Source organism: Diospyros lotus, chromosome 13, assembly GCF_014633365.1.
Source record: "Diospyros lotus cultivar Yz01 chromosome 13, ASM1463336v1, whole genome shotgun sequence".
NCBI classification, from domain to species: domain Eukaryota; kingdom Viridiplantae; phylum Streptophyta; class Magnoliopsida; order Ericales; family Ebenaceae; genus Diospyros; species Diospyros lotus.
Genome location: NC_068350.1, coordinates 20,302,211 through 20,319,434, shown reverse-complemented (window position 1 = coordinate 20,319,434; position 17,224 = coordinate 20,302,211). Strand labels below are relative to the sequence as shown.

Here is a 17,224-nt window from a genome sequence, read left to right as displayed (position 1 = left end):
TAAATGATGGGGGTTTGTTCAAAGTCTTTCCTTTAACAAACTTTGTTGTTGAGATAGATGGTACATTGTTTATGTATCCTAACCCTCTTTTATCTCCAAATAATTTTTGATTTCCCAAAATCTTTTCCAGCTTCTTCTTTCCTTCTAATAGTTTTTCAAATGAATCTAATAAGTCACTATTTTTCTTTTCTAATTCTGAAAGTTTGATTTTCAAGTATTCACTTTCTTTATCCTTTTGTTCAATGATTTGCTCTAAGTCTTCATAAGCAATCTTAAGATCATTGCATTCTTTTTCTTTGATTGTTGAGACATTTTTCAGAACTTTGTTTTTGGCTAGAACCTTATTATATGTTTCTAATAGTAGATGGTATTCATCTTGTAAAGAATTAAATGAAAAAGAACTACTACTAGATGAACATGAAGTTACCTCGTTTTCTTCTCGTGCCATAAGGCAAAAATTTACAACCTCTTCTTCTTGACTTGAATCGGAGGAGAGGGAATCTTCTTCATTCAATGTGGCTAATGACTTCTTCTTGTTGTTCTTTTTCAACTTTTTGTATTATGGGCAATTTGCCTTGATATGTCATGGTTTCTTACACTCAAAACATTTTAATTCATAAGGAGTATCTTTAGAAAATTTCTTGTTGTCATATATTTTTCTCTTGGGGAATTTTCCTTTTCTCATGAACTTGTTAAAATGTTTTGTGAGTAAAGTAAGTTCTTCATTTTCATCACTTGTTTCACTTTCATCTTCGTCTTTGGCCTTGAATACTAAGGATTTCATATTGAGCTCATTTGATTCTTTTCTATTTAACTTAATCTCATGAGTTAATAGTGAGCCTAATAGATCATCCATTGTAAGTGTAGATGTGTCTCTAGCTTCTTCTATAGCTGTGACTTTAGGTTCCCAACAAGATGGTAGACTTCCTAAGATCTTTTGAACCTTTTCTTCAATGGTTATTGTTTTCCCTAAAGCTTGCAAATTTGTTACAATGTCATTAAACCTTGTGAACATTTCTCTAATGGATTCACTAGCATTCATTATGAAATCTTGATATTCACTAATAAGAATTGCAATTTTAGTGCTTTTCACTTTCTTAGTTCCTTCATGTGTTACTTCTAAGTGATCCCGAATTTCTTTTGTCGTGGTACATGAAATGACACTATTAAATTCAACTAGACTTAATGCACAATTTAATATATTGACAGCTCTAGCATTTGTCTCATTAATGTGTTTTTATTGTTCACTCCAACTTTCAGTAGGAGGTTCCGGTAATGTAACCGTACTAGATATATATATAATTAAGTATTTTGCATTAAGAAATACCTCATTCTTGTTTTCCAGTAGGTGTAGTTCGAACCATCGAAATAAGGTGGCCTTAAGGTGTTTTATCCTTCCAACTTGAAGTCAGTGTTGAATGTCATTTGGATCTTTGCTCTTGGATGGTTAAACCTACAAAACACTTAGAGACCTTGCTCTGATACCAATTGTTAGTTCCAAATGATGGTAATTATATCCTAAGAGGGAGGGTGAATTGGGATTAGGGTAAATTCTTCGATAATTTAAAGATCTATTGCTTGCAGAATACTATGTTTGGAAATATAAAGAAGTGTGCCTCGAAATTTGTTGGTCCTTGACACACACAATGGCCACTCAAGAGGGGGGTGAATTGAGTGATTAAAAACTTATTGAATCGATTCTTTCCTTTTTAAAACTCTTGAGATTTTCTTATACACAAAATACACTTGTTATAAATATATATGTTGTTTGGAAATGATAGCAATATAAATACACAAACAACCACAATATAAACCACAAGATATATAGTGGTTCGGTGTATCCAAAACCTACTCCACTCTCTCAAGGTCAAACCGACACTTGAGGTTCCACTAAAACCACCACTAGGTTTCCACACAAGAACACCTAGCAAACTTGTACACCCCAAGGTTTCCCTTTTGCTCACCTCGAAAACTATTACAACACAATAATACACCTAGATTACTTAGGCTCTAGGATGCCACTCACAATCCATAATCTAATACAAATAAATCAATCCTATGTCCAACACACTTGGACTACAATGTATATCAACACAAGAACAATATAAAGGCAAGATGAAAATGATACAAGTTACCAATAAGAAAAAAACTTCTTCTTTACCTTGAGGCTCCAATGGATAGATCTTTGAAGCTCATTGGGCCTTGGATTGCTTTGATTGAGTGCTTGAGAGCTTGGGTGTGCTTTAGGAAGATAGGAAATGGTAGAGCATTAGCCTTCTCAAGATTTCTCCTTTTGATATTTATATTGAGGCTCCCAAAATGACCTGCAACGGCTCCAAAAATTCGACCGTTGGAGTCTGGCAGTCGACTGTCCTAATTGACAGTCGACTCCGCGACACCCATAGTCGACTCTTATTGCTGATAGTCGACTCTCATTGGCCTATAGTCGACTCAACAGTCGATTGGCCAAAACCCACTCTTGGCTATCTCGACTCTACATAAATAATGCTCGGCTATATCGACTGATGCACATTCACAATCGATTGCCATTTTGACTTACAGTCAACTGTCCCTCACCCGGAGTCGACTCTCAATCCAGATTTCAGAAAAATAAGATTTGCTTTGATAATACAATACATAACATAAATTCATTACAAGATATTTACATTTCTTTTATTTATATTTTACCTTCCATTTACTTTAATACATAAATGTAAATAACAAAGTACCCCCCATTTGGATTCAATAAAAATATCTAAAAAATCAAAATTCAAATAGATAAGAAAGTAGATTTTGGGTTTTAGAACAAATTCCGATTTTGACGATTTTAGCACTTCCAAAATACATACTTTCTATTACTTGAAAAATTCACTAAAAATCATTTTCACAATAATGAATACTATCTATGAAAATACCGGGAGTTAGTTTTCCAAAAGGAAAATATTTTCTTATATGTTCCTTTATAGTGTGCTAATATTCTACTTAGAATCAAATAGCATTTCTTGGTTCATTTTGATACACAAAATACTATAATACTTAACACATATCAAAAATCCATTAGGGGTTTTAAATATACCAAAAATAATTTTACTAAAATTATGTTTTGTTAAACATCAAAATACACAATAGGTTGATTAGAGCAACTTGGCTCAACAAAATCAACCTTTCTATTAAGTATGTTTTGAAATATATAGTAGTATGTTTCAAAATCAACCTTTCTGTTAAGTATGTTTCAAAACCTACTATATATGTTTCGAAACCTTGCTCTCTGGTATGCTTATTTTGAAACTTTTAGCTTTTGGAAAAGGATTATTTTCAAAGCTTAAACAAAAAGAATAGTAAAGCAAGTGCACATGAGATTTATAGTGGTTCAGAAACTCGCCTAGTCCATTACCTTCAAGCTTACCCACTTGAAGGATTTTCAAACACAATCACTTTCACTAGTGATCAACCACAACGAGGGTTTTACCACGATTCACCCTAAAACTTTGTACACAATGAATTTTTATGGCTTAACTCAAACCTTACACCACAATGAGTTTTAATGCTAAACTCAAACCTTACAACCAATAACAAGATAACTAAAACTTATCTTTTACAGCCCAATAGATTTAATGCAATAGAATGTCTTACCAAATGGCTATACAAACCTCTTAGTTTTGAGGTGAGGAGAGGTAGAAGTATGAGACTTTGAATTTCAGCTTGCTTCTCCTTTTCACACCACAATGCACATTAAGGATTGTATGTATGGATCTTCTTTGAGAGCTTAACAAAAAGATTCCGTTCACAAGTGCTTGAGTATGCATCTTGTTTCTCTTGTATGTGTGTTCTCATGTATGTGTTTGTAAGTTGTACTTTTTGTCTTCAAAGAACTGATATATATACCAAGAAATAGAATTTTGGCTAATTATAATTGTTATAGACAATATATTAAAGTAGATTTCGAAACACACCTTATTGATTTCGAAAAACACACTTTTACACTAAGGTTTCGAAACATACATCACATGTTTCGAAACATCCAGCCTTTACAGCTGGTTATGCACTTAGAGACAGAATGAGTAGGAGACAATACTTTATGTCTAACATGATTTTGTTTTATTCTCCACTTTCAAAATTTTGAAATTGAAACCATAGAGTATGGAGATTAAATCAAAAGTAAACTTTTAAACAGTTTTTGTATGTAAAGAAATTAAAAGGAAAAAGTATGTCAGTTTTTCAAATATACTATTGGCAGAGTCAGATGTTTCAAAACATTATATGAAGGTTTCGAAACATACTTCAAAAACATATTTAAAAACATATGCAACTCAAATTTTAAATGCTCTGCTGACAGAATTGATAGAGGTTTTGAAACATACTATATAGGTTTCGAAACATATACTTTAAATATCAAATATGTTTCGAAATATAGCATGCAAGCTTAACAAACATTAAAACCTTATCAAAAGGCATTTCGAAACAGGTATAGAAACATGGCAGAGTGATGTTTCAAAACATAGAAACTAAGTTTCGAAACAAGATGCATAAACTTTGAATTTTTCAAATATGTGAACATTCGCGCTAAACACTATTCATGTATGTTTCGAAATATGAAAATCTTATTTCGAAATATGAGATTTTCATAAAAGATTTTTCACTCTAAGATAGGTTTTTCATCAAACACATTTTCTCATATATAAAAAAATATGATACAATAGTGCGAATCTATGTAAACCTTAGTATGTTTTGGTCATGTTTAAGACGTTCGATTATCTTTCTGAGATATGATATCCCTGTAGTTCATTTTGTAAATGTCTTGAATGGTTTCTCATATGATAAATAAATCATTATGGTTATGTATCATATCAAGTTCGATCTAGCTTCTGCATTTGTAATAATATTGCTTATCTTAGCTATTTGATTATTGGGTTTGTTAGTTTGAGAAGGTGAAATTAGGGTTTCTGGGAATTTGTGTGATGCGATTGTGATGTGAAAAAAAATATATTCCAGAAATCCTATGATATAACACGCCCAAAAAATTTAAGGTGTTACAATCCAAGAGTTTTTCTCTTCAGACAGTCTCCTTAAGCAAATCAACCACTCAGTTATTGTCTTGGTGCCTAAATCTAGCCATGCTGCATATGTGGGGAATTTTTTGCCTATTGCATGTTGCAATGTCATTTATAAAGCTATTGCTAAAATCTTGGCGTCAAGATTGGTCCTACTCCTTGGCTCAATAATAGACCATGCTTAGTCTACTTTTGTTCAAGGTTGAAGTCTTGCGGAGAATGTTCAGCTAGCTCAAGAGCTCTTGAGGAAATATTCCCAGAAAAGAATTTCCTCGAGATGCCTCATCAAGGTGGATCTTCGTAAGGCCTGTGACTCTATTAGTTGGAGTTTTCTCAAGCAGGTCTTGGAAGGCTTGGGTTTCCCTCCCCTATTTATCATTTGGGTTCTTGAGTGTGTGTCTACCCCCTCATACTCTCTTGTTATCAATGGCAACATGTGTGGGTTTTTTAAGGGCAAGAAAGGCCTTAGGCAAAGTGATCCGCTCTCTCTATTTCTATTTGTGATCTGATTAGAGTATTTTTCCAGAGCCCTTAAAAGGGCCACTGAGGGTTCAGACTTTAATTTCCATCCCAAATGTAGCAAGCTAAGGATAACACATCTGGCCTTCACCAATGACCTAATGTTATTTGCTAGAGCTGATGTTCCGTCTATTCGCAATATCATGACTTGCCTTAGGGATTTTGGTGCTAAATCGAGTCTTCAGGCTAATGCCCTGAAGTCTAGCATTTTCACTGCTGGTATTGAGGGTTAGGAGTTGCAGAACATTCTTGATCTGACATGTTTTTCCAAGGGAGTTACGCCATTTTGGTATCTTGGTATTCCCTTGGTTGTGGTTAAGCTAAGGGTTAATCACTATGATCTGCTTATGGCCAAGACCTCAGACTGTATTAAAGCTTGGAATGCTACAACCCTCTCGTATGTTGGCTGGCTAGAGCTCATCTGAGTTGTTCTTCACGGAGTTGTGTGCTTTTGGCTTGCCATTCTTCCTATCCCAGTTCTTGTTATTGAGAAAATTCGCTGTAGTACCCGAGAAATTCTAAAGGACTCAAGGGTAAATTATCTTGGGGGCAAAACTGGAATTTACGGATAAATGGAAGGTATAACGGTAATTTATTACCGTATAGATGACCGAATCAACTGCCGAGACTGTCCTGGATCTGAGATGCCAAAGGAAAATGATGTGGCATTAACATGCACCCCGAGATAGGATTTATGGTGCCGAAAAAAATCGGATCAGGAATAGTTTTCGGTACAGCAAAATGGCAGCTGCCAATGTGGTTGCAAAATCGAAACGTTATAGGAGACTTCCCAAAAGTCAACGGAAGCTTGAGGGGGCTTCGATTTTTCATAAGGAACAACCCTTTAGTGGTTTTAGGAAGAAACGAAGAGGTTTAGGGCTAAAACGAAGATTCGGGCCTAAGTGTAGTTTTCTAAAATTACCAGAGGGAGGTCGAAACGATGATTTTTCATAATCTTCAGGAGTCAAATGAATGTTTTAGGGCATGAGGGCCTTAAATGCAATTATGAAATGTTGAGGGGTTAAGTGGAAATGGGATAAAGTGAGAAACCCAAAACTTTGAGGGGCCAAAGTGCAAAATCAGCAAAGTTTGGCCATAGGATTCGATTAACCCACCAAAAGTCGCCGAACGACCATCTGGAGCACCAGGCTGCACAAGCAATGGTCAGGGAGCAACTTTAGTAAAGGAAAATTTGACAAAAAGCCACCGGGGGGGCCGAATTTTGAGAATTTTTAAACCAACTTTCTGGTCGTGCAATCGAGCACCTGCAAGTGGGATTTTTGGTCGGTTAAGGCCGCTTGAAGGTCGATCTAGGGTAGCTATATGCTCTTAAGGCCTTGGGTTGGCCGATATAAGGCATTTGGCCGTTTGATTTTGCCTATAAATAGGCATCCATGGTGGCTGAATTTGGGAGAAATATAAGCCTCAAATCGAGGCCTATTTCGAATGAATTAAGCCTCCAAAATAAGGGGATTTTGAAGCCCATGAGAGGTAGAAGCATTCTGAAAATTTTTAGGCATTTTGGAGCAAGTTTGATGGCGATTCGAGCTTCGCCGGAGTTTGGGGGTGGGCGATCTGGCCGAGGCTTTGGTTGGCTAATTGGAAGGCTTCTGAAGCTCCTTTCGAGGCACAAGAGGTGCCATATTGATCGATTGGAAGAGGGCTTCAAGATGGCATCGAAATCCCAGAACGCCGGCACGACCGTCGCTAAAGAAGACGACTGGCACGTGCTAGTCACGCGCGATCTTTCACGCGCACTACTTGCCCTAGGCGCATGCGGGTACGTGGGGCTTGGAAAAATGTTGGAAAATTCTGGAAAATTATTTTATCAAGGTCTGTGCAAAAATATTTAGGTTTGGGCTTCCTGATGTCTCGATTTTAGCATCAAAGAGCCATATTTTGTGTGAAAATGCACCATCCGGGTAAGTACAGTATTTTTCCCTTGAAGTTCATAGTATATAATGAATTTTTGTAGAGTTAGATTTGAGAAAATAGTCTTGATGGTATTTATTAGAATTTTTAGAAGGAAAAATGAAGAAAAATGAAAGAAAATAGGAAGAAAATGGAATATTGAGATATTTAGTAATAAAATATTATTTTTATGATTGAGGTGATCGAGGAGATGTGATGGGTGCAATTTTCGAGAGTTGGCACAAAAATCGAGGTCAAACATGCATATCGAGACTATACACGCTTTTCGAGGTGTCTTGATCTTTGAACAAATGTGAGTTTTCCTATCCTAACTATGGTTTTGTGAGTGGTTTTCTCACAAGAACTTATATTCATGATATGTTTGTTATATATGCATGTTGTTATAAATGCAATATTCATTTTGTCATATTGCATGGAAAGTCATGAAAATTTCATGACAAGATGTTATTGTCATATTGATGTCTGTGCATGGGAATGGGATGTCGCCCCTAGAGTGTAGCCATAATTCTCCTAAGGCAATGAGGGAATAACATTAGGCTTATCCCGCAGAGATTCGGGATTTGCCTAGGATTCCATGCCGAGCTAGTGGGCTTGAGAAGTTACATTAAGGGCACATGTTGATCATGTTATGCCTCATGCATTCATATATATATATTTTGGACCTTCACTAGAAGTTTCATCTTCTAATGGATTATGCCTCTGGAACATTCGACGTTCCAGTTTAGATTTGCAACTTAGGCAAAAAACATGTTGAGATGAGACGGCGCATGATGGCATGACCGATGAACTCAGCGAGCTGATTCAGATATGTTTTAGCTTATGTTTTATTGATTATTAGTCTTGTTAGAATGTTTATGGAATCTCCATGTATTTTATATTTGAGAATATGATGTAATATATGGTACGGATTCTTTATAATATAATATAAGGTGAATTCAGGTATGTACCATATCAAGTTTCGATTATCGCTTTCGTATATTGTGAATGATTTGTTGGGGGTTTTGTTTAGAATTCAGTATTTAAGGTTTAAGTTATGTATTGAGAAAGAAAGAAAAAATAATTTATGTATATTTTGGGGTTCAGCATAGTGACACGTTCTGTAAGAGAAAAGCGAGGTGTTACATTCGTAGCTTATGTAAGCAGTTTTTATGGAGTTCCAAGGCATCCCTGGTCGCCTAGAAGGATGTGTGTCTACCTAAAAGAGAATGGGGCATCGGCCTAAGAGACTTAAAATGCTGGAATTCTACTCTCCTAGTTAAATACCTTATGGGACATAAACCGTAAGAAAGACATTCTGTGGGTGCAATGGATTCACCAAGAATTCTTGCCCACTTTATCCATATGGGAGCGACTAGTTCAATATGATGACTCACCTCTAATGAAGTGGATTCTGTTTATAAGGGATGACATTTGTAACACCCAAGGCTCAGCCAACCTGTTATTAATCTAATAGACAACTGGACTAAAGGGCCAAAATTTGATGTGCATGCGGCTTATGACTTCTTCTGTCCGAAGAGGCAGAACAAGATGTGGGCAATTGTTGTGTGGAATTCCTACCTTATTCCCAAACATGCCTTCATGCTTTGGTTATGTGTTAGATCCAACATTCTCACAAAAGACAAACTCTTTTTCTTGAATATTGATCGAGCATGTCTTATGTGTAATGGAGCAGAGGAAATTGTGCAACATTTGTTTTTTCAATGCCCTATTAATTCTACTATATAGGCGCATATTAGGGCTTGATTAGGCATCTCAAGATCTATGTTTACAATACCCTAGTGCTCTCAAGTAGATTAAAAAGGAAGCCAGAGGATTCTCATGGATAAGCGAGGCAAAGAAGATTGCCCTTGGTAGCACAATTTATCAAATTTGGGTAGATAGAAACTATTTAATTTTTAATCATGTTCATCTCAAAATTGAGGTCTCATTGGGAGGATTAAAATCTTTGTGTATAAAGTAATGTTTACTATATCCTTATGTTTTAGTCCAATTTGAAACCCTTGCTTTACGATTGTAGTCTTTGGATTCTCTCCATGTTTTCCTCGCTATGCCAGTAACTATTTGTACATTTTGATCTTATAAACATATTTACTGATTTAATTAAAAAAAAGCAACAACAATAACTACGTCGACAGCAGGATTCGAACCTGCGCAGGCAAAGCCCAACAGATTTCGAGTCTGTCTCCTTAACCACTCGGACATATCGACGCATTGCAAAGCGATTGAAGTATTTTCTAATTAACAATTTTCTTAGGCCGTCGTTCCCCAACTCTAAGCCATCTCGTTGCTCTCTCTCTCTCTCTCTCTCTCTGCGTACTCTGTAGCTTCACCTCACAGTTCAATTAATCCCCAAATCTTCATCTTTTAACAGTGCCATTTAATTTCAGCCTTGCTTTCCCCATCAATGGCGTCCATCAACTTCGGCCCCTTCGCCGAAAACTGGTTCAAGAAACCCCCCAACCCTTTCCAACCCATAAACCTAGCTTCACTTACTGATAACCCCTTCTCCAAACCCTCTCCCAAAACCCCAACCAGCTTCTTCGCATCCGTCTCCACTTCTAGGAAACCCAAAAACCCGCCCCCCAAACCCGGAAGGTACCGCCAAATGCTTGACCAGTTCTACTGGGAATGCGAAAACCTCCCGGACCATAGACACACTCCAGAAGTCGAGCGAACACTGACCCAGGACCCGCTTCTCGAGCCCAAGGAAAACCCCACTCCGGAAGAGATTGAAGAGAACAAGAAGTGGTGGGAAGAGTTTCGGGCCAGCCCGGTGGTCCAGTTTCTGGAGCGGGCGGAGGAGATTGCCGACAAGGTTAATGAATTGGAGCTCAAGGAGAACGAGAAGCCTTACCGGAGAGAAGATGCCAAGCTGTGGAAGGCGTTGCCAAATGTGATTGGGCTGGATGGCCGGCCGATGCCAAGGAAGGCGATTAGGACACATAGGGAATCGGACGACAAGTTCTGGGATTTCGCGAGGCAGTTCTTTTTCGGGCTCTGGGGTTTCCGGCAGCGGCCGTACCCGCCGGGGAGGCCCATTGATGTTGCTCAGGCCATTGGGTACAAAAAGCTCGAGGATCGGTATTATGACTGTAAGCCTGTTTCTGTGTTGGATTGTATTGGTTTCTGATGTTGGTAGCTAGTTTCGAATTATGGGTTTCGTTCAGTTATACTTCCCACTAATTATCTTTACACATTTCATAGGGTATCTTGCCCCAGATAGTATGACGGAATTGTTTGTATAATCTTTTATTCAATGTCAAAACCATCCTAATCAAGTATGTAATTTACGGAATTATAATTGATCCTGCTGCTGCTGATTATGCGAACTTATTTCCTGACAAATTTGTGGCTTGCAGGAAGTTAAAATTTGGTGGTCCTTTATTTGTTTACTTGAATATCTCTCCATTTCCAAGCTCTTGTGATTCCTTTTTGATTTTTCCTCAGTTTTGCTCTCCATTGATGACACCTATGTTTTACAATGCAATTGCTTTGTGTAAGATTGACCGTTCAGCATGTGAATTTGATATTTTCTAGTTTTTTACGTTTTAGTTGCTGTTGCACAATATTTTAATCTAGTAATTATGTTATAATGATTTTGTCATAGTTGTTATGAGAAGTGGTGGTTGGTATTACAAGGACCGATTGGGTCATACAAGGGGACCAATGGAGCTTATACAACTTAAGACAGCATGGGGCGGTGGAATAATAGACAAACACACTTTCATCTGGGGTGAAGATATGGACGAATGGGCACCAATTGGCATGGTTTATGGATTAGAACGTGCAATAGCCACTTGGGAAGGTTTGCGAACTCTTACACATTGTTTCTCTTCACATTCTTGAATACCAAAATCCTGTTGTGTAAGGCATGTTTTATTTACCGTTCTGACTTTTCTCGTGGGAAGTGGAATGAGAAGTTGCGTGACGCATATAATGGAAAAAATGTATGATAAGGGTAATTTGTGTGGCTGGGTTGTCGCATGGTTTGCGTGTATATAGGAGTGTTGCAGGTGGACGTGCACATAACTAAAGTAGGAGTCTTTTGTTTCTGTTGTTTCTGTTGCAGGAGAATAAGCGTAGCCTATAATGTAGGATTGGCTAGTTATAGGCTGCATAGAAATAGCTTGCATTTCCCATTTTCCCAATTATTTGCTGTTAGTTGATGTCGTGGGTGTTATCCCTTTTTAATTCTTGTAATTTGGTGGCTGATAAATAGCCATGGCAGTTTGAGAAGAAAGGAGGTTGAATTCTGCTAAACTACTCTCCCCCGTCTTCTTCTATTCTCCTTTCCACCTTCCCTTAATTCTGAAAATTCACCTATAAATGCATTGTCTGTAAAAGGCATCAACAGTAATATGTTTGGTCCATGTTTACACAAGTGGTATTTCCAACCTGTAAAATGAAATTTCAATTAACTCTTGGCTATGTTTTGTTCATTTCCAGTTAGGCTAGGTGCTGCAGCAACAGCTTTCCTTCACAAACTGCAGAAGGGTATACCTCCATGGGTTCCTCTGAAGGGCCATGGGAACAAAACCTATAAGCAGCTCCAGGAAGAAGCTATTGAGAGTAAGAGACGTGATTTAGCTGTGCTAGAAGCTAATGGTGGTATTTGGCCTGGTGTAAGAACTCCCAGTCATGCACTATTTCTTTGGGCTAGTGGTTCTGAACTTTCATCAATTTTGGAAGCTGATCACATGCCAAATAAATACATCCCGAAAGACCTTAGGTAACACTGCCATCCTTTAGCTATTGTTAGTTGATATGTGTGTAGTGAAACTTTTGGGCAAAAGTTACTTCGATATCTTTGTTTCTTATGGTCCTTGCTTCTATTGCAAAATTACAGATTTACTGTCAAATTATCAATGCTTTTTTGTTTTTATTATTAAGGTATTAACACTTCTATTTCTTTTGTTTTTGCTGCTATTGTTGTTCTCCCTAAAGAACAATATTACAGCCACTGACCTTGTTTAGTTAATATAAGCTTTGCTATGGAATGGCTAATGCCATGAGTCTTGTTATCTTTATTTGACTGTAAGTCACGAATGTTATTCATTCGTTAATGGATGCTGGCCAATCATTTTTTATTAGCTACATTTGTGAACAGACCTGCTTCTTTCTCAAAATACATACCCATGTGTATCTGTATTAGGTTATTACTCTTTAAGAAAAAGAAGCATGATGAATTAGGATGGTGACACATATACTTGCCAATAGCAAAAAATAAACAGAATGAGGCATGTGGCAAGAATGCATCTCTTTTGTGATTCATATGCTCTTTGGCTTGACATTTGTCCGAGAGAGGATCAGTATAATGGGCAAAGGGGTAGAAAGACTTGAGATGGGTTAAGATAGGGCAGAACAGATTCTCATCCCAAGATTTCAAGTTCTTTTTGTTTTTATATTTGTGTGTGTGGTGGACAAGGCAAAATTTCGCTACAAACAACTTGATTAGAAGGATGGACATTCATGTTAATTGTTGACCATGAGCAGGGTTCATGTGATCATCTACCTATTCACATAAGGTAGAGAGTTTTGGTCCTTATTTTTGTGTATGTTTGGTATGAAATGGTTGCTTGCTAGGGATGTGAAAGCTTTTTCATTTTTTAAGAGGGGAGTTAGGAGAAAAGTGGAGAAAAGAGGCTTGATTATTCATGTATATGAATCATTTATGTAGATAACACCCAGAGGACTGTGGAGGGAGCAGAATCAAATATTTTAACCATTATTATGAAAATTAGATTGGATTGGCTAGTCAGATTGGGATAGCCAACATCTGGTCATTGAACTGGTCTGCATGGCCAAAAAAGCTGGCTAGGAAAAATCAGTTGATTCAACTGGATATCATTTTTTTTTTTTTTTTTTGAAAATTTTATGGATTGTTGCATTAATTTCTTTTGAAAATGAAGGGCAACATAATGAAAACAATTATGATGATGGTGGTGGTGGTGGTGGAATTCAGCCATAAGCTTCTCTTTGATGCGTGGACAACGTTTTACAATTGCTGATTTGTAATTTAAACTTGAGTTCTTTTTCTGTATATCCTTAACTTATGTTAATAATTTTGTTTGGAGTTTTTCAAATTGTAGGAAACTTGTACTTGATCAAATTCTAAGTTTATTATGTGATGTATTGTTATGTTTTTCAGACCTAAGTTATAATTATTATTCAATAATTATTTTGAAACCATGTGGACCGTTTGACACTTAATCGTTTTCCCTTTTTGGGCCAACAAACTGATTGGGCTGCCAGGCATTCTTCCTGTCCTTTTTCTTTTTTCTTCATATTCTTCTTCATTGCCAGTGAGGACTCGCCATAGTGAAGAAGAAAAGCAAGAGCTAATGAAGAAAGGCAGAAGATGGAGCTGAAGAAGCTTTGATTGTTGGTAAAAGAAATGGAAATGGAAGAAGAGCCATGTTTAAAATTAAAAAAAAAAAAGTTTAAAACTGTATTCCTTTTTTTTCTGGATTTGAAATGAAAGCACACAATAAACGACTTTTCTGTTTTCTTTTTTCTTTGTTGGTCAAAATTTTGAAAATGAAAACTGAAAAGTGGAAATGGCAACAAAATGAAATGGGACCTTGGCTATTCATGTCTATAGGTTGAGAATCCAGTCTTCGTCAGTTTCTAGTTTATGATTATTGAAAATTTTCATTCTGAATTTAGTAGTACCACCTTTTAATTTTACCATGAGTCAGAATCTAACTAAAGAATATGGAATCAATGTCTTCAAACCTCCAGTTATGGCTTCATGTTTGATACTTGACCTCAAGCAATTCATATTTGATACTTGGCCTCAAGCAATTCATATAAGTGTTCTTAATAAATTTCTTTGAAGTTTTTGGAAGTGTGAAAAATCTCTTTCCCCTAGGTACAAGCTGTGTACAAAAATGACCCTCTGACCCTCACAAAGTAGAGAGCCTCATCACTGGGGTCACCCTTCCTGTTTCTCTTCGGGCCATCTGATTTTTAGTTTAATGAAATTATTTGATCTTTTGTACTCTTGTCAAGTCAACATTAGGGCTGCATTAAAAGTAAGAAATTAGGAAGAAAATGAAGAGAAAAGAAAGACACAGAGGAAAAGAGAGGGAGATATGCTCATTTTGTTCATCTCACCACTTTTCTCTGTGGTTATTGGGGCAGTGGTTTTTATGATGAGGCTGAACGCTTCTATACATTGTGTTGGTCTGGCAAAAATCAAGTGCAATTGACATGTTTCTTAAGCAATGTTTTTTATGTCATTGCCATAAGGAAGAAATTGTTCTTGTATTTAAATTTATTTAGGATGAAATTGTTCTTGTAAATTTATTTTTATGTCCCCCCCCCCCAAAAAAAAAAAAATAAATAAAAATAATAATAATAATAATAATAATAATAATAATAATAAAAATAAAAATAATAATAATAATAATAATAATAATAATAATAATAATAATAATAATAATAATAACACAGAGAGAGAGAGAGAGAGAGATGTTGTTACTGTTGTTCTGCATATTTCCTTCAAAAATTATAATGAATGGTGAAAGTATGGTGAGTATGCAATAGCTGCTTTATAAATCATGTTTTAGTCCATTGTAATGTCTCCAGATCCCTGCCATGCTTTTTGGATGAAATTGTTGTTTTCTCAGTGCCTGGTGATGTCACTGGATCACTGTTTCTTTTCTCTTGGATGAAACTTGTTTCATATTTTTCCATTAACAATTTTCTTTTGGTTTTCTACAGTAACCATTGAAAATTTTTGGTTGATTAATGAGACAGGCTTCAGTTGGCTAAAGCTATTCCTGGGCTGAGGCCATGGGAGGTTTTAAGCGTAGAGCAAGCTATGGATCAGATAACATATGGTGGTCAGTGGTATCGTGAACCTCTTGGTACGTACACAACAGGTCCTCCATACATCAGGCATTGGAATAAGGATGTGCTGGTACATTCTTCCCACCATCTTCTTTGCAGTTAGATTTCTATTAACACATGCTTTATGTTTTCCAGTTGAATATTGCTAATTGATTTCTATGTGTCATTATTATTATTATTATTATTATTAAACATTTAAGATAGCAGTTTTTAGTTTCTGGGATATGCTCCCATCAAGATGCCGGATGCCAGATGAAGAACACTGGCACTTCCAAACAATTCTAGATGTGTGTAGAACACTAGTCCGAACTGCCCTATTATTTTGTAATTGTTTTGAAGTCAGACACTTCTCGTTCACTTTGGGACCGTTCTGTCCACAAAAGCAATATTTGTTCATAAATTGAATAAATTACATTTAGTACTTCTGTCAACAAAAGCAATGTTAGTACTTCTCTAGATTTTCCTTTTTTTTTTCTTTTTCTCTTTTAGTTTTAATTTCAACAGTTATGAAGCCTAAAACTCTAAATTTCTTCAGAAATTAAACTTTGAAAAATAGATATTATAAAATTTAGGTCTCACTTTGTTTCTACCATGTAAAATTTGAAAGAAAATGTAACTTCTTGTTATTTTGGCATAATAAATTATAAGCATATATATAGTTGGAAAAGAAAAACTTAAAGAAACTGTTATTTTTTTTAGTATATTGACGTAAAGTGTTTATTTTATCTATAGAATTTTTCTATGTCATGCCCAAACATACTTAGAATTTTGGATATCTGTGATGTGTGTATCTACACTCAGCTAGCTATAGAGTTACCATGCTGCTTCAGCTTTGCCGTTTCTGTTGATTTCTTCATTGTCAATATCGTGTAGAGGGCGCATTATTTCATAATTTTGCTCAAACTGTTGCCTGGTTTCTGTTCTGTAGGCATCTTGCTCGTGTATTGCGAGATAACTAACTAATGGTTTAAATTGACTTCTTTACGGATGTGCAGAGAATGTTTAGGATTTTCTATGATCTGAGCGTGAAAGTATACAACCACCTGGCCCGGACGATCCCAGGTTTCAGCACAGTGATGGAGAAAGTGCACGCAGATGCAGCTTTACGAGATGCCAGGCGCAAGGCGAAGCGGGAAGCGCGGAAGAAAGCCGAGGATGAGAGAATATTTGGTCGCGGCCCCCTTAATTAAGGGGGAGAGAGCTCTAATTAGAAAGCCCGCCCTTCTCTCTGGTAGATTGCACTGTTAACGCTTCAAAACCTCGTCTTCCTCAATCACCATTGGGAACCCAGGATGAAGATTGATCCGAATTTTCAAACTCAGGGAACTGGAAGAAATCGCTATCTGTTCATTGCTACAAAGTGGGAACCAGCTGCCTGAGTAATTTACTTCTTTCATATTTTCTTTCACAGGGTAGGGTGTGGATGCTCTTGGAATACAATATATATGTTTTCCCCTTGAAGTGCGAACTCTACTTTGTAACGGGTTGCCATTAAACTGCCGTTCTTTTCATTCTATCGGTGATTTTTTGATAAAAAATTTAATTTATACATTTCATAAGTATATGACGTTGATATGTTATTGGCATGCGGGAAGTTTAGTTTATGAATTTTATTTAAGTTTTTCATATAAAATGATGTGTTCCGTTGCTGTTTATATATTGAAAAGGAATGTGTTTGTGTGAGTACGCTGCGTACTTGTAAAACTATTCTTCTTGTTGTTGTTAAAGTATAACAATGAATTTGTAACTTGGGAAAGGTGAATGTGATAGTCTTGGGTGATGATAATAAGGAGACTTAGAGGTTTTGTTGCAATGATCAAGAGATCTAGAAGTCTTGCTGCAATAATCATTTGCCTTGATGAATGGGT

At 36.4% G+C, this 17,224-nt stretch overlaps 1 protein-coding gene and 1 non-coding gene across 2 annotated transcripts; one reads left to right on the top strand and one right to left on the bottom strand.

Annotated features, from left to right (window-relative positions):
* Positions 1-9,628: 9,628 nt before the first annotated feature.
* On the bottom strand, positions 9,629-9,710 carry TRNAS-CGA (transfer RNA serine (anticodon CGA)). The gene has a single exon. It is a non-coding gene; the product is annotated as a tRNA-Ser (tRNA).
* Positions 9,711-9,803: 93 nt separating this feature from the next.
* Positions 9,804-16,870, top strand: LOC127789173 (protein TIC 56, chloroplastic). The gene is made up of 5 exons (XM_052317983.1): positions 9,804-10,594; positions 11,110-11,307; positions 11,949-12,231; positions 15,264-15,426; positions 16,352-16,870. The coding sequence occupies exons 1-5, from the start codon at positions 9,907-9,909 to the stop codon at positions 16,544-16,546; spliced, it is 1,527 nt and encodes a 508-aa protein (XP_052173943.1). The 5' UTR covers positions 9,804-9,906; the 3' UTR covers positions 16,547-16,870.
* The last annotated feature ends 354 nt before the right edge of the window (positions 16,871-17,224 follow it).

What these genes read in the sequence shown, in the direction of transcription:
- LOC127789173 (XM_052317983.1), top strand. Translation starts at nt 9,907, where the DNA reads ATGGCGTCCATCAACTTCGGCCCCTTCGCCGAAAACTGGTTCAAGAAA. An exon ending in TACATCCCGAAAGACCTTAG is followed by an intron (nt 12,232 to 15,263) that starts GTAACACTGCCA and finishes TTAATGAGACAG; the next exon opens with GCTTCAGTTGGCTAAAGCTA. An exon ending in ATTGGAATAAGGATGTGCTG is followed by an intron (nt 15,427 to 16,351) that starts GTACATTCTTCC and finishes ACGGATGTGCAG; the next exon opens with AGAATGTTTAGGATTTTCTA.